This window comes from Natrix helvetica, assembly GCF_964273705.1.
Source record: "Natrix helvetica genome assembly, chromosome: 3".
Lineage (NCBI taxonomy): Eukaryota > Metazoa > Chordata > Lepidosauria > Squamata > Natricidae > Natrix > Natrix helvetica.
The window spans coordinates 139,829,769-139,847,066 of NC_138549.1; the positions used below are offsets into that span (position 1 = coordinate 139,829,769).

At 40.5% G+C, this 17,298-nt stretch overlaps 1 protein-coding gene across 2 annotated transcripts in view; it reads right to left on the minus strand.

Moving 5' to 3' along the window:
* Positions 1-2,890: 2,890 nt before the first annotated feature.
* The window catches only part of ADORA1 (adenosine A1 receptor), a 79,175-nt gene continuing 64,767 nt past the window's right edge, over positions 2,891-17,298 (minus strand). For both annotated transcript variants that reach the window (XM_081946174.1, XM_081946175.1), the window contains exon 3: positions 2,891-5,124. In XM_081946174.1, coding sequence (XP_081802300.1) covers positions 4,530-5,124 — 595 coding nt within the window. In that variant the 3' untranslated portion in view covers positions 2,891-4,529. The remainder of the gene's footprint in view (positions 5,125-17,298) is intronic.

Here is a 17,298-nt window from a genome sequence, read left to right on the forward strand (position 1 = left end):
TGCACACGTGTGCTTGTGCCCTGCAGTTGCAATACTGTGGCCCAAAGGACTGTAGAAAGGCAATTCTGGATTGTATCAACAGAACCTGCACCAATCCTACAACCCTGAAGTACTAAATGTTGTTTGTTTGTTAGATTTATTTTATGTCTTTCCTCCAGAAGTTCAAGGTGGCCTCCAGTATGCCCCAGCCAAGTCAACCACCGCCTCTCCTTTTCGGGCAGGTAACTCTTCCTCTTGCAAATTCACTTTGGCTGGGCTGAGCTCTTGCTCCCTTTTGCTGCTGTTCATTGTCTCTGCTGCCAGTCCAAATGCACTCTTTGCCTCACCTCACCTTGCCTCACCTCTCTGTGGCGTGTTGAGGCTGAGGGGTCACAAATGGACAGGTGAGATGCATTGAGAGAGGGGGAAAGCAGGGGGCTCACACCCTGGCTACCACCAGCTGTTCTCAGCAGCATGCAGAGGGTTCTGGCACCCCCACCCCACTCCAGGTTTCTCCTTTTGCATTATGTTTTTGTATCTTTGGGTGGAACAGAGGAGCCACTCGGCTTCATCAAATTCCTGCAATGGATAAGTTGAGCGGTGGCGACAGAAGGCATCCAGCCAAGCAGGTTGCAGTTCAGCCAAAAAAACCCTTAATTTACCTCATGGTTTAACTACATTCACCCACCGAAAGTCCAGGCAAAAGTCCTGCAAAGCGTTAACTGCAGCAGCAGACCTTATCAGTTCCTTATGATAATTGCAAGGCCGTGAGCTCCCAGCAGAAAGTCTGCAAGTTAAGTTCTGGCAAGCAGTCTTTCTTGCACGAAATACAATGAGCAAAATCTCCAGAAATATGAACTGTTATCTGACAACCACTCCACTTTCCTTCTATTTATTCCCCAGCCAGGGAGGGGCCATTCAGCATCTACATTTGCTTTGCTTCCCAAGTCGACTCCTTGTCCTCCATTGTTCACCTCTCCTAACTGCTCTGCACATACTGGAACAGCATCTGGAACAGGCACCAGCTGTTCTTCCTCCTCGCTCATCTCAGCCTTCAAAGGCAGCTGCCTCTCCGGTGGCTGGGAAATGTTGGATGGCTATATCTCTGTGTCCAATGCTGAGCATCCATCAGAGCCTTCCCCAGGCTCCAGAACTGGCCCATGTTCTTCCCCAACCTCCTCATCGTCCGAGTCTGCTGCAAGCTCCTCTGGCACCTGGCAGGCCACAACATTATGTACAAGCCAGCCTTCATTGATTATGCTCTAAGGCAGTGTTTCTCAACCTTGGCAACTTTAAGACATGTGGACTTCAATTTCCAGAATTCCCTAGCTAGTCAAGTTATGTTGACTGGGGCTTTCTAGGAGTTGAAATCCATATGTCTTAGAGTTGTCAAGGTCGAGAAATACTTCTCCATCAGCTAATTCTCTTAAATTTTTTAGAACTGATAATTTTGTAATGTGTAGGTCTGTCTAGTCCGCAGTAGTTGTATTGGTTAGATTACTAAATAGAATTGTTTTTCATGATATCAATTTAATATCTCTGGCGAAAAGAAAGGAAGAAATACTCCCTGCCTATATTGTTAATTAATCTACATTAGTTCACTATCAAGACCAGAACAAACTAAGAAATGAAACACAAGTCACAATTTCTTGGCCCGATCCTGTTTCGGTTTTCTGATTATGTCCGTTTTGGAATTCACTGATATTATTTGATTTAACAGTTCATTATCTAGCCTGGTTCTTTAATATTTATAGATTTTTTTCAGGACCTGAATCCTCCTCCTCTTCTTTCTCAAGAAAGCTACTGTGATATATAATTTGTTCGTCTTATTTAGATGCATAGGTAGTCCTTGACTTATGACCATAATTGAGCACAGAAGCTGAGGCAGTTATTAAGCACCAGTTACATCCAATTTTATGACCATTTTTGTGTTTGTTATTTAAGTGAACACTGCAGTCATTAATTGCATGCTAAAGTCATTAAATGAATCCATTTTACCCAATGGGTTTTTTTTTTTTTGGCAGAAACCTTGGAAAATCAGCAAAAAATGCCAAAAAAATGCAGTCATATGAATGCAGAACAATACAAATAGCCCTAAATGCAAGACAATTGTGAAAGGCCCAAGATACAATCACAATAATGCGGGAGGTGTGGCCATTAAAACTGGGCCATAAGTACCCTTGGGGGTCCATCGTAACTTTGGTCACTAAGCAACTGGCCATTAAGCGAGAACTACCCATAGTAAGTTGCTCTTCATAGGTAGGGAAGCTGAATTTAATCTCATCTGCACGTCTAGATCAGTTACCAAAGAATCTGTTGACCTCTTCCTCCTGAACTTAGCCAATCATCCAGGATTCTCAAAATTGTAATCCAACATCTGGAATGGAAGACCTGGTTCTTTGTTATTCACCTCTAGGAAGCTTACTGGAACAAATCAATACAGTTTAAAAATTTCCGTTTAACTGCAATCATGATGCATATATTTTTAAAAAATGAAGGTTTATGTTATTAAGTGAGATGTCTAGATAAAGGTGGCAGATTTGAAGCAAATAGTCAATTAATTTAACATCTTAATCTTACATTTGTGTAAAAGCATTTTTATATTAAGATATCAAACTGTCCTTTGTTGTTAGTTGAGAAGTCATGTCCAACTCATCGCAACGCCATGGACAATGTTCCTCCAGGCCTTCCTGTCCTCTACCATCCTTTGGCATCCATTTAAGCTCACGTTAAACTGTCCTTAGAACTGTGCATATCCTGTTTGGTATAGTTTGTATTGTTGTAAAGAGGAAACTTGAAATGAAATCTTAAAATAATTCCTTGGCATCAAAGGCTACTAGATATGGGTAGCAAAATTCCACACCATCACCAGGTGGCAGCAAAGAGACACAAAACCTCCAACATGTGTTTATTTGTTTATTATTGATTTCAGCTTATATGGCACTTGAGTTGATAACAGCTCTGCATTGTTTACATTGTCAGTACTAAGATAAAATGCAATAATTCCCATCATCCACAATTACAACAATGTCATAACGCATAGTCAACTGGACCTAGCAAGGTATTCCACCTTTATTGCCAGTGAATCCAATAGGCTACGGTGCCTCTCCCATGGCATACTTAACTAATCTCAAAGCGCTTAATCATTGGAGAGTCTTTACGTTGTATAGTACAATGTCAGATTCCCTGAAAGCTGTCCTTGAGATTGGATACAAAAAAATTCCCTACCCAGAGAGGCGATGCTCCTGTGATTCTGGACTCACAGAAACAACAGAGATTTTACTCCTTCAGTGCCTGTATTATAGAAACCCCTCTACTAGCCTCATCTCACTATTATTGCATAAATTCCCAAGGCACACAGGCCAATTCTATACCTCCCTGCTGCTTTCAGATACTAACCTGCTACAACACACAACATTATGCCAGGTTTCCCACAGCAGTGCTTAAAATCCATCAGATGATCTATAATAGATTTAGTTTGCCATATTTAACTGTGTACTCTCCTTCATCAATCTAATGCTTTATCCCTCCTTTTGGGATTTTATATGTACAATATATTAGTATTTTATAATTAATATTATTTTTAAAAACTTTGAAGTATGACTTAATTCTTTTAATTAACTGTATCCCATTCTCTTTATGCTGGTTTTGACATAGTAAATATTTGATTTAACAGTCAACTAGCACTGCCTGTACTCGGGACCATCATAGCTTACTTGCCCCAAAGATTGTCTAGAAAACTCAAGTTTTAATAGATATCAGCAAATGATGGGCCAATCCATCTTCAGGGACATGCTTCTCCAGAAGAAGGGGACCACCACAAAGAAGATTCCAGCTCTGGTTCCTTGATGGAGTTAAGATCTGCAGAAGTCCTTTTGAATCTCATCAAGTTGACAGATCCCACTGTTGTCTATTATTCAATTGTATTTTTGCTGATGTATTGAATTAATCTGGTATTATATGTGTAAAGATTTATGGCAGAAAGAAAAAAAGAGAAACAGTCACATAATACTTAGTGGCATCTGAAATACACTTGCAACTGGCAATAAGTTGATGAATATAAGAGGATATGAATTGCTTCTCTGATTTTGCTCATACAAACTCTTATTAGCTATTATACTTGTCAATATTAAACATAGATAGTGCCAATGTTTTACAACCATTGAAGACAAGGTTTTCTTCCATATTTCTCTTTGTTTTTTCCTCTGGATTATTTTATATAACTATTGAGGACTTCAACATTTACTACAGTGTATTGCAAATCCCTATAGGAAAAACAAAACTACTGAGATTAATTTCCTCTTTATTGGAATGAAAGATATGTCACAGCTTTTTGTTAGTATATTTCCCCTTTAAATAGGTAAATATATGTCAATTTAAGAATAGAATACCAAGTGGTACAAGGAGTATTGCTAGTAGAAGTAATAAATAATACTCTTGGTTGCCTCTGAGCTTTGCCTGTTCGGAGACAATGGACAATGAAAGGAATATGTATAGATCATCCTGTACAGTTTGAAGGCTGCATCCCCAAATACTGCAGTCCATAACTCCTAAATAGCAATGTCAGTATTACCAATATTCCTGTCCACTTTGCAATAAAAATACTGGTTCCAGATTTGCAGGAATGTGGTCCTGAATTTTTTAATCCTAAATGCATAAATAATGGGATTCATGGCTGAGTTCCAATGAGTCATGCATACAGCAATAGGGGTGAAGATGTGTAAGTGATTTGATTCAGGAGCGAATAGGGTGACAAAGTTGCAAATGTGCAGAGGAAGCCAGCACAGAGCAAAAAGAAATAGCACTAAGGCAAGAGACTTGGCAATTTTCAGTTCCTTCCCGTAGTATTTTTCTGGGCATGCTGAATTGGATCCAAACTTTTTGCTGAGTTGTTTGCGAATGATCTTGAAAACCGCTATGTAGATGATGAGCATAAAGACCAGTGGAGGCAATACGCACCCAAAGAAATTGAAATAAACCATGTACTGCATGCTGATGACGTTCTCAAATTTGCAACTGAAGTTGAGGGTGTTGTTTTCCTTTTTGTTCCATCCAAATAGCGGGATCATGCCCACAAGGACAGAGATCAGCCAGCAGCAGCCAATAGCAACCCCTGCACGTCTGGGGGTCACCACATTCCTATAACTGTGGAAAGAAAGAATAAGATTGTGGCATTACAGGCATAACTTACACTTTGGTCTCAGTTAAGTTCCCTTCTTATTTCTAACCATCATTCATGTATTAAGGCAGAGTTTCTCTGTATGATTTGAAATGATTGCTTCTGGGTTTTCTGCCATCAAGTTTGCTGTCCTCAGTGACGTGCAGTCAGGGCAGGCAGGGGAGGCAGAGCCTCACCGCTCTCATCATGAAAAGAAAAGAAAAATCTCCCCTTTTCTCTTTCATCTCTTTCTTGCGCGTGCAAGCAAAATACCCCAGGATCACGGTGGTGGGGACAGCAACTCCTTCCGCTGCGCTGCGGAGAAGAGCCACAGGAAGGAAGGGAATGGGACCACGTGTGCAGGAGGCTCCTCAGCGCCAGCCTCAGATCAGTGCAAGCCACGGTCCCCTTCATGTTGGCTCAGGAAGGAGGGGAATGGGACCATGTGTGCAGGGGAAAGGGACCGCGGCTCGCGCTGATCTGAGGCTGGCGCTGAGGAGCCTCCTGCACACATGGTCCTGTTCCCCTCCTTCTTGTGGCTCTTCTCTACAGCGCAGCGGAAGGTGTTGCTGTCCCCGCCACCATGATCCTGAGGTATTTTGTTTGCACGCTTGCAAAGATCAAAGTTGTCACAGTCCTCCCTTCATGATGATAATTTGATGATGTCACCAGCCTCACCAACCATAAACCTCACCGCAAGTCACTGGCTGTCCTTTTATCTCTAGCTTGTTCACTTCCATTACTTTCCCAGCCTTCCCACAATCTCTCACAAGAGGGCTGTTTTGTTTATGAACTTTTCTTAAAACAATACACAATCTTTTATTTTTCCTCCCTCCCTCCTCCAGAGCCTAATCTATCCTTGAAACACTATAGAAATTACCCAAAGAAATGGACTCAACAGGACAAGACTTTAAGTTCTCTATCTGCCATCATGGGAGTAGTTTTTTCCTCTAAACCCAAACTAAAACTGCATCCAAATAGTAAGTGAAAATTATATGGATTTGAAATCGTGTTTGACATTGTCAAAACAAGATATTAGCCTAGAGGTTTTCTACAGATTTTATTAGCAATTTTATGTAAACATGTTTTGCATTTACTAATGAATCAGCTGCATTTATAAACAAACCACACCAGCATATATAATCAATGGGTAAGGAAAATCCCAAGACAATGCTTATTAAACATCTACATGTAATTTTCCGCTTTGGTTTGCAACAAAACAAATAAAAGAAAAATGTGTGAATTCTTTTGAGCTTTTTGTTAAAACACACATTGTCCACTCATTTTCTTTTTCCTAGCAGCTAGTCATTTTCTTTCAAGTGCTGCCGATTTAATTCTAACATTTCCCTGCAATCTCTCCTATTATTTACTCTTTTATCTGGAATCAGAATGAATGGTTATGAATGTATTTATTTATTTGGTAAATGTATACGGCTGCTCATGACTAACAATTAAATACAAAATAAAAATAGGATAACAAAGCCAAAATTAAAAACAAAAAAGCCCTCCTATCAATAGCCTGGAACAGTTTTTGAGAATATTCTATGTCTTCCATTTAAGTCAACGTGAATGGGCTCACCCATACTGCCAAGGCCACAGGGGAATGGCACAGCCTGATCTGCCAAAGACCAGCAGGGTCAATGTCAGGGGAAATTTCACCCTGAGCTAATGAGGTGTAGACCGTCGGCTTTCCTTAAGAAGCATATCTTCAGAAAAAGCGAAAATAAGACCCGATAACATGTTCTAATTAAAAACAAACTTTAATATGAAAATAAAATGAAAACAAATCTATCTAATTGTTACATTCTGGCAAGAGCAATTGTCGCCCACCTTCTTGGCAGACGAACAGAAGAACAAAAAGTAAAGAAGTCTCTGGAATGTGTGATGTATTAAGAAACGTGTTAAGAAGCATGCGCAGAAAATCATTGCTGATAAGAAAAAACTTCTCTACAGTATAACTCATAATAGAGGCTCAAGTAGACAAACAAAATAACGTAGTGACAGTCAAGCCAAGTCTCATCTCTGGAGGAGGATATTCTAGATACAATACAATACAATACAATACATGTATTGTACAGATGGCAGGCATTGTGGCAGAAAAGGCTCTCTTATGGGTCCCACCAGAGGGATTTCTCAGCCTTAGCCATTTTAAGAAACTCATGCTAACTGGGGAATTCTGGGAGCTGAAGTCCACACATCTTAAAGTTATCAAAACTGAGAAACACTGCTCAAGTGGAGAAGAGCCAGACAATACCACTCCTGTATAATTTACTTATTTTACCATACTTGACTATCCCCCATATTTGCGATTAAAAACAACCCACCCACTCCCGCAAAAAAATAAAAAATCAGGGCTGTAGTTGGAAAACAGCATCCCCAACAGCTGACTTAAGGCTTTTATTTTAGAAGTGCTTAAAGGACCCTAAAGGAATGATATTTTTCCATAATGTTATTCAGTGACGTGCGGTGAGGTTTATGGCTGGTGAGGCTGGTGACGTCATCAGCGCGAGCCGCGGTCCCCTTCATGTTGACTCAGGAAGGAGGGGAATGGGACCACATGTGCAGGAGGCTGAAGCTGCCTTAGCATCCTGCACACGTGGCCCCATTCCCTGCCTTCCTGAGTCAACATGAAGGGGACTGCAGCTTGCGCTCCGCTGTCCCCTTCATGTTGACTTAGGAAGGCTCGTGTGCAGGAGGGAGGCTGAGGCTAGAGGAACCTCCTGCACACGTGGTCCCATTCCCAGACCACGTGTGCAGATGGCTCCTCAGCGCCTTTTCCCTTTTTTTTTTATTTTCATGATGAGAGCGGTGAGGCTCTGCCTCCCCTGCCTCCCCTGACCGCACGTCCCTGATGTTATTACTTTGCTTTCAATTTTAGTTTGGAGAATTCCACAGTGCTGTTTGCGTAGTTTTCATAACTATAATGCTTCACCAACAATTCTAATTTTCCGAGTGTTGGAAAATAATAGAAAAGGAGGATGCTGTCCACTGTCCACCCATCAGGGGTAACCCATCCTTTGGCAGCCAGACCCTCAACATAAACACATGGCAGAGTGGAAGATAGAGTGAATTAAGCAAGGGTACGAAATGGACGGGGTCATGTCATGTATGCAAGTAGAGCCAGAACTGGAAGGGGTCTATATTTAGAAAATGAACTAAGTTTCTTCTTTTAATTAGATTTATACTATCAGGTCACTTAAGTTCCTACATCAAAATATAGGTGTAAGCAAGGCAATTCTGGGAAGTACAAGGAAGCTACATTTGACTCTGAAGATGCACCGTTTATGATAAGAGAGTCACTTTGGATAGTGAGACAGACAGCATATAAATTTAATAAGTAAATAAGATTATTTTCAAGAAATGCTGAAGGTGGTGGGAACTCTGCCTAACAGCCCATAGTTTTTGGCAATATTCTTGATGCTAATGTTTAGATTTTAATTCCATAATCCCCACATAGCACAATTACATGAGAGAAGTTGATGTCCAAGCTATGTGATGGTACTCTTGAGGTTTATGAAAATGAAAGAATGAAAGAACAACCGTCCCCGACAGCTCAGAGATCACTCTGTGCGGTGCAAAAATCAGAGTACCGGCATCACCGAGAAAGAGAGGAGGCACAGTTAAAAGTTTCTGGCAGAGCAGCTAGCTCCAGATGGCTCAAAGAAGTAAGCCAAGTCCCAAATGAAAGGAGAGGGGAAAAGTCTTTAACAAGAGCACAATTATTTCCACACCTTGCAAACAGTTTTCACATTCACTTCTGTGAAAATTCTTTAAATTAGGCAGAAAAAATAAGATACTTCAGAAGCCAGTTACTGCTAAAAAAAGGTACAGTTCTTTACCCCAACACACCACCATCTGCTATAGTCCTGATCACATTCTGAGAAAACTGAATTACCAGAATGCAATGTGGCTAATCTAGCATAAACATCATTAAGTGACAAAGCAATTATTCTGTGGCTCTCTCGGACGTGGCTTCTCTGAGGCAAATGCTCATTTATCCCATAGAGAAGACGATGATCTCATAGAGGAACAGCCCAAGAGAGCTCCATGGTCAACCAGAGCACAGCAATCAGCTAATGGACTTCCCTCAGCATAAAGTTGGGCTTTATAGAAGAACAATCATTCTAAAGCCGGCAACAACAACAAAAATGGGGATGGATTTTCCACCTTGCAAAGTGCCAGTCCGAAAGCAGCAAAAACCAGAGGTTTCTATAGCAGGGTCATTGTCAGGGTTCCAAGTAACACCTCCAAGGAAAGAAGATTCCAATGCTTGAGTTTCCTCAAAGATCCATTTTATTAGAGATGTCATATTGGCACATCTGGGAAAACCCGAATCTGAAAGCTTCCAGGTTTTCCCCACCCAAATGAACGTTCAACGCCCAGCACCCACATGTCCATCACATGGTCCAATCAAGTACTGTCCCAGCTGGAGATGCCTCTCAGTCATACCACTCCAGGTGCAGGGCAAAATGTCCTTTACTCTCTGAGAAAGGAATGCTATTTAGACTATATATCTCCCATACGCCACATAATCCCCCCTCCCATTTCCCCACAGCATTAATTGTGTCAGGCCTGAAGGCCCAATGCAAAAGATGGCTTCCAGGCATGACATTCTATCTAGCTGCCGTGCTTCATTTCAGTGAGCTGCTCTGCAACATGGAGGCCAATGCTGTGTCCTTCGCTGAGATCTTTTATGTTACTCAACTTCCTCTCCTCTCCTTTATTTTTCTTTATCGGTCAAATTTGTATGGTTGCCCATCTCACGCAAAAAAATAACTGAGTAGCAAACACTTAATTTGAAAATCCCAATAAGTATGTAAAAGCATTCATTATTAAAAACTATGAAAAGAACAAGAGAACAAGAGAAGATGATGTGAATCATAGCACGAGAGCCATTACAAAGTCTCCCTGGTCTCCAGGGGCTCCTACTAGGCCTGAAGATACAACCAAACCTTGAGGGACTTGTTATCAGGGATGGAACTAACCTTACTTCTGGGGGAAGGGAGAAGGAATTTGGCAGTTCCAGTAGCCGGAAGAAATGTATAATGTATAACCATTGTTTGAACAGAAGGATTCTAAAAAAGGAGATAGAAAGGCATAGGGATGCTTGGCTACACCATAAGTCAACTGAACAAGGTAAGGTTATTCAAAATGTAACCTGTTGAGAGAAACTAGGCTGGATGAGGACCAAGTGTGTTCAGCTAGGGTCAGAGACTTCTAATCTTCAAAGAGCAGCCTTAGCACAACAGAATGATTAGTGGGAAATCTGCCTTGACTCCCAGTCTAACAAACTGTGTGCTAGAAGGTATCCTTTCCATTTGACTTTTTTTGTCTCTAGGCCTTTCCTATTGTTACTCACTTGGATGGTGTCTCTTGCAAAGTTTGATCTTGATATTCTAGTCTTGGACTGAATTTATGAAGATGGAATTAGTTTGACAGATTTAATGCAGTAATAACCCAGAGAAAGCTGCATTCATGAGGCCAGGCCATCAATATTTTTGTTCTGCTCTTTTGCCCATTCCCCCATCTTATTTCTCTCTCCCCACCCCCCAATTATCGGTGCTTAGTTCATGGCACTTCCTTTCTATTCCCAATCCCTCATGAAGCAGCTTGAAATGGACTCTCAATCAAAAGCATCAAGGTGAGGGAGGGTAGGGTCAAAATTGTTGAGATAATAATAATAATAATATTTAATGCTTCTAGACCGCCCCCTCTCCCGCAAGGGACTCAGGGCGGTGTACAGTTCATACAAAATATAACAGGATACAATAAAATTAAATTAAATATGTACAGTTGACAATTGACATGGAGGAGGTTAAAATGTGGCTGAGCAGTGTTGTGATGCAACCTCTCTCCCTGTGCATGTTGCATTTGTGAGGCTTGTATCAAGGCTCTGCTCTATAACTTGCTGATTTGGGCCTCTTCCACAGATACCATTGTCCCCTGTTACCTTTCATTCTGCTGATCTTTAAATGCAAGAGAACGCCATGACCCTAATGGTTCTTGTCTGCTTTCTCTCCAAAGAGTGCAAAGAACATCATCTGAGCAACTACTGGACCACAATCTTTTCATCATGCCGCAGAAAAAAAGAAATTAGTAGCATTACTATTACTGTTTTTCACACAGTCAATCAGATGTTTGGATTAGATTTGACATTTTTATCCACCTATTGAGTCCTTCCATTGTATTGAGCTGGTATTAGGCAGATCTGGAAATTTGATGGTCTTAAAGGTATCATTGCAGGATGTAAGCTGTTCCAAGTAAAGCTGCCTTTTGCAATTAACTGATGGTGATGTTGTCAATTCCGATGGTGTTCAAGTGGTGCTCCAGTTGTTTTGCGCTTGTACCCAAGGTGCCTATTACTCTTGGTGCTACCTTTGCTTTCTTTTATTGTCTTGCTGCAAAACACTGTAAAATCAGTGCCTACAGCAGTGAGTAATATTGAAACCGAATTCTGAAACTTAAACTGAGAAACAATCTATCTTGAAATCTGTATTTTAATTTCCAAACAAAGTGGTTTCCACCGAAAGAAGATTTCGTTTTCTTTCTCATTCTCACAATGCTTTTGAATGTCTATTAGTTATGTTTTGGCACGTGTTTTATTCCTATAGTGTTGGTGGCTATTTTCAATTGCTCATCTTTCAATCATTTTATCACCTCTTACATATGGATAGTTCTTGACTTATGACCATAATTGAGCCCCAAATTGCTGTTGTTAAGTGTGTTTTGCTCCATTTTACGACCATTCTTGTCACAATTGTTAAATGAATCACCCCAGTGCTAAATTACCAACAAGGTTGTTAAGTGAATCTGGCTTCCCGATTGACTTTGCTTGCCAGAAGGTCACAAAGGGGGATCATGTGACCCCAGGACACTGCAACCGTCATAAGCATGAACCAGTTGCCAAACTCCTGAGTTTTGATCATGTGACCATGGGGATGCCACAATGGTCATAAGTGCAAAAAAAAGTTATGTCACTGTGTTGAATGCGCTTGTAACTTTGAATGGTCATATAACAAACTCTGATAAATGAAGGGTTACCTGTACTTACCTGAAGGGATTGCATGAAAACAGTTACATAATGCCTAGCCTTGAAATTTAATCTTAAAGTGGGAACAGGAAGAAAAAGCTACGTATCTCTGAAAAAAAATAATCGCAGTGAAAATCACACAACATAACCTGAAAGTAACAAAATTGCTAAACATCAACCTCACTTTTGTGAGAAATTTACTGAAAGTTTTATTCTTCTTTGGCAAAAAGAAAGTAATTTCTTTCCCATCGAATTCAGTGTGAATAGGAAAAAAGCATTCAAAGATATTTATGATACAGCATAAAGGAATATAAAGAGGCATCCATAAATTAGAGGAAAAAAATGAATTGGCTTCAGGAGGAACTCTCACCACATTTTCTGATGCCTGATTTAATGGCTCATGTATTGCCCTTGTAAAAATCTCACATATGTGGATAAGTCCTGGGCTTTTCAAGGCAAAAAACCAGCCCATCCATATTTCCTCAGTGAAACTGGGCATTAGGATCAGTGATCTGCACACCAATAAACAGCATAAAGTTGGAAGGGCTCCCAATGAGTTTTTGATCATTTTTGTCTCTTTTTTCAGCTGCAGAGATTTGATCCATACATTCATCTTTAAGAAAATTAGAAGAGAACCACATATTCTATTGGCTGCTTTCAAAAAGCTAACTTTTTAAATTCTTGGTGAATTCATGGACATGTCCATGTTGTTTTCTTTGGTATTCCATTTTCTTCTTTTAATATGTTTTTTCCACTTTCCCAATCCCTGATATTGCCAGACGTTTCACATCCAAATAAAAATGAAGCCAGATCACTCCTTTTTAAGACTTAAGTAGAAGAAAAATAGGTCCTTGTGAAAGACTCAATAGGTAGATAAAAATTCTAAATTCAGCTTAAATATCTGGCTGACTGTGACCAACTATAATAATAGCAGTAACACTTAGACTTTTATACCACTTCACAGTGCTTTATAGCCCTCTCTAAGCACTTTTACAGAGTCAGTATATTGCCCCCAACAAGCTGGGTCCTCATTTACTGACCTCGGAAGGATGAAAAGCTGAGTCAATCTTGAGCCAGTAAGACTTGAACTGCCGAATTTCTGGCAGTCAGCAGAAGTAGCCTGCAGTACTGCACTCTAACTACTGCGCCACTACGGCTCCTAATTAAATGTAGGTCACCTGGCTGCTAGCAACTTTGAATGGTTTACAATTTTAAGAACAAAAATCAATACAAACACACACACAAAACCCAGCACAGTTTTTGAAATGAGCCAAAGTTGGTAACTGACCTATATATTATGTAAAACTATGAAAGTATGCTTCGTTTATTTTGAGTGGAGTTCCTTCAGAGTCATTTCTCCAAGTATTGTGGCCCTCCCACTTCTAAAAGCACGGTCATTACTTGTTCTTCTTGCTTCAACTATCAAGAATGGAACTCTTAGACTCAGAGGAAATGACATGATTTGGAAATGGTACGACTTTTGAGGTGACATGATTTGCTGTCCTGAGTGCTTCATATCACTTGTATAATGCAAACTCTTCTATGAAGCAAACCTCCATAGCAGTGGTGGGATTCAATTTTTTTTACTACCGGTTCTGTGGGCATGGCTTGGTGGGCATGGCAGGGAAAGGATACTGTAAAATCTCCATTCCCTCCCCACTCCAGTGGAAGGTTACTGCAAAATCCCCATTTCCTCCTGATCCATTAGGACTCAGGAGGCAGAGAATAGATGGGGGCGAGGCCAGTCAGAGGTGGTATTTATCGGTTTTTTAAACTACTCAAAATTTCTGCTACCGGCTCTCCAGAATTGGTCAGAACCTGCTGAATATCACCTCTGCTCCATAGATTTAATCAATATACTTCTGATTATCAAAAAAACAAGAGGGGGGAAAGTTTTCCCAGTGACTCATGTCCGACTCTAGGGGATGGTGTTCATCTCAAAATCCACTGATTATTCCTTCCTTGGCCTTTCTTATGAATTTCTCTGTAGGACCATGAAGCAAGCAGCAAGCTAGATAGCTCAGCTGGGGTATTCTTTTGGCAGCAAACATCCTCAGCATTTATTACAAAGTCTATGCTTGCTGCCATAATAAAATAAAGCAGGGAAGTTGAAGCCTGAGGTCAGGCTTGAAATGCAGCTCATCTAAATTATTATTGTAAAGGCAGTTAGTGATGCTGCCATTTAAAGTGCCTCGTTTCAAGCAAGCTCCGTCTTTGATCTCACTCTTCTTAGGCTGCTGTTCCTTCTGTTTATGGAAATTGCAAAGACCTGCTCAGGAATTCCTCTTCCTGTGATTTCTTTCACTAGAACCTCTCCCTTTTTCTGTTTTGCACAGCACAGTAAAAATGCACGGCATACCTTTGAACTGTTAAGCAATTACATTTCAGTTGCCTGTCATGAAGATGGTATGAAGATGTTTAATAAATAAAGGAACACTTCTAGTTTGGATTCTAGAATTTATAACCGCCTATACATTCCTTTGATAAAGATAAGGGACTCCCTAATTCAGGCCCAATGCCAGACATCTGTTATATTGCTGTCTCTACTTCTGTCTTTATTTCAGATATCTGAAACACTATCTAAGAGCAGATATTAGAAGTAGAAATATTGGCCTAGATCTGTACAAAGGTTGGTAAGCCTTCTGAGGCTTGAATGCATGTACAGTGGCTATGATAATAATACAATACAATACAATACAATACAATAGTAGAGTTGGAAGGGGCCTTGGAGGCCTTCTAGTCCAACCCCCTGCCTAGGCAGGAAACCCTATACCGTTTCAGGCAAATGGCTATCCAACATCTTCTTAAAGACTTCCAGTGTTGGGGCATTCACAACTTCTGGAGGCAAGCTGTTCCACTGATTAATTGTTCTAACTGTCAGGAAGTTTCTCCTCAGTTCTAAGTTGTAAAAGTAAAAAAATAACTTTTTTTGTAGTACGGATAACTAAGATGAACATTTAGCTAATTTCCTGCACACTGCTCCCTTACTTTTCCTTTATTTTAGGGGTTAATTAGTCAGGAAAGAGCTTGCTAGCTGCTTTTGTCTTTGATGCTTCCTGGGGAAAGCAATTTGGCTCTAGGGGAAGACAAAGAAAAGCGGGCATTCCAGAAAATCCATTGGACCTAGACTTCCAGATTCGGTAATGAATTAGATTTCATTAGAATCTTCATTTTGGATGTGTTCAATGCCTTGACTGATTCCTTTTGTAATGTTTTTCATTTCAAAATGAATGAACCTATTTGTTATGTCTTAGCCTATTAGACGTGGCTCCATCTCCGAGGCTCACCATTGGTCGAGGCGCGCATGTGGCAAGAGCAGGAAAGTCACCGTGCTCTGATTGGCTAACCGTGGGACTGCCTGCATATAAATTGCTGTCAAGCGGGAACTGTTCGAGCTTACTAGTTCTGGAGTTGCTGTTGAGTTAGCTGTTCTAATAAAGCCTTGTTATCCGAATCCTGCCTTGCGTCAGTCATTGCCACCCCTTCAAATATAATACTACTCACTATATCAGGGGTGTCCAAACTTGGCAACTTTAAGACTTGTGGACTTCAACTCCCAGAATTCCCCAGCCAGAATTCCCCAGCCAGCATGGCTGGCTGGGGAATTCTGGGAGTTGAAGTCCATAAGTCTTAAAGTTGCCAAGTTTGGACACCCCTGCACTATATATTTTGTATGAATTTACTCATAGCACATTTAGACTGATTCTTGAAATCTGTTTTTTCACAAATTCCACCTTCACACAGTTGGCATGACTGGACACTCTGATATCTGGGCAGTCATATTCAATGCTTGTATTCTGGCTGTCTAGCTGTTCACTTCATCATCAATCATTGTTCAAAAAACTAAGAAACTTTCTTTAAGGCTTTTCTCACCACACTGTTCAATAGCACACCCAAGCTATCAACATATCCCCAAGTTTACAGAATTATAATCATTGTGCCCAAGCATTTATGATAATGTCTATGACAAAAGGGTGAGTCATATTTCTCCAGCTTGTGGTCTACGATGTTCTAGGGAAGGTGATTTATGGTTTCAATGAAAAGTGGACTCATTCTTTAATAGCAAGCATTAGCACAGATAATGGAAGAATCTCAGGACTTGAGATTTTTCAAGACCATCCCCGAAGCAACTTTTCCTAGTTTAGGTGGGGAAGATGTTGGGTCTCAAACACCTAACAGGGCACCCATTTGGTGTTTGAGACCCAATACCAGTTACAAATTCTTGCAGCCAATTCCCAGACATTTTTTAATAAGATGATATTCCAGAAATTCTCTGTCCTCCTGATTCTGTGCTATTATCATTTCACTTCATGAATAATTAGAAGTACTATTCTAAAAAACAGGAGAAGCCCAGTCTCGCCTTAAGGAGTACTTTCTGATCTGGATAATTATCATCCACTGACTAACCAGTAACTTTTTCCTTCGCCAAGCGTTAGAAACACTGATCCTGCTTACCTACAGACTTTAAGAAAGCTGAATATCTAGATGCATTCCAGTCTCACTAGAAATCTGGGTACTGCACCAAAATAATCTTGTTTGCCCTGATTGCGGTCAGAGAGAAATGGGGAAGTGGTGCCACATTGAACATCTTAGATCCCTTAGCAGATTTTGCTAGTGTTGACAGTAATATTTTGTTATAGTAGGAAATGAAAAATGTAAATGTAATACAATTGCTATAGTCTGTTCCTGTCAGCTGCTTATTAATGACTCACATTCTGATCTTCTATTCCATTTGAAACGGGAGATGTTGCACAAGTGTTGAATAGTTGCTTGGAAGTGAAGACAGCCTGAATCAAAAGAAATGCACTAAACTAAAAATGAATGTTAGCAAGGCGGAGGTAAATGGTTATTCTTGGACCTGGGAGCTAGAAGAGTGACCTACTTCTCTTCCTGTGAAGACACAGATTATCACTTGAAGTTTCAGCAGAGGCGTTTAATGTTTTTCTCTATGATCAATCAGGGAACACCAAAATTGGCCTTCTGCCTAGACCATGCTATATGTTGCTGGTTTTGCACAAAGTCAAATATTTTCAGAAACGTGGGCACTGCTTGACTAACTGCCCTTGAAACACCAAGGTTAACTGCAAGGGGAGAAGGCCCTGAAATCATGAGATGGGGCTTATCAGGAGTT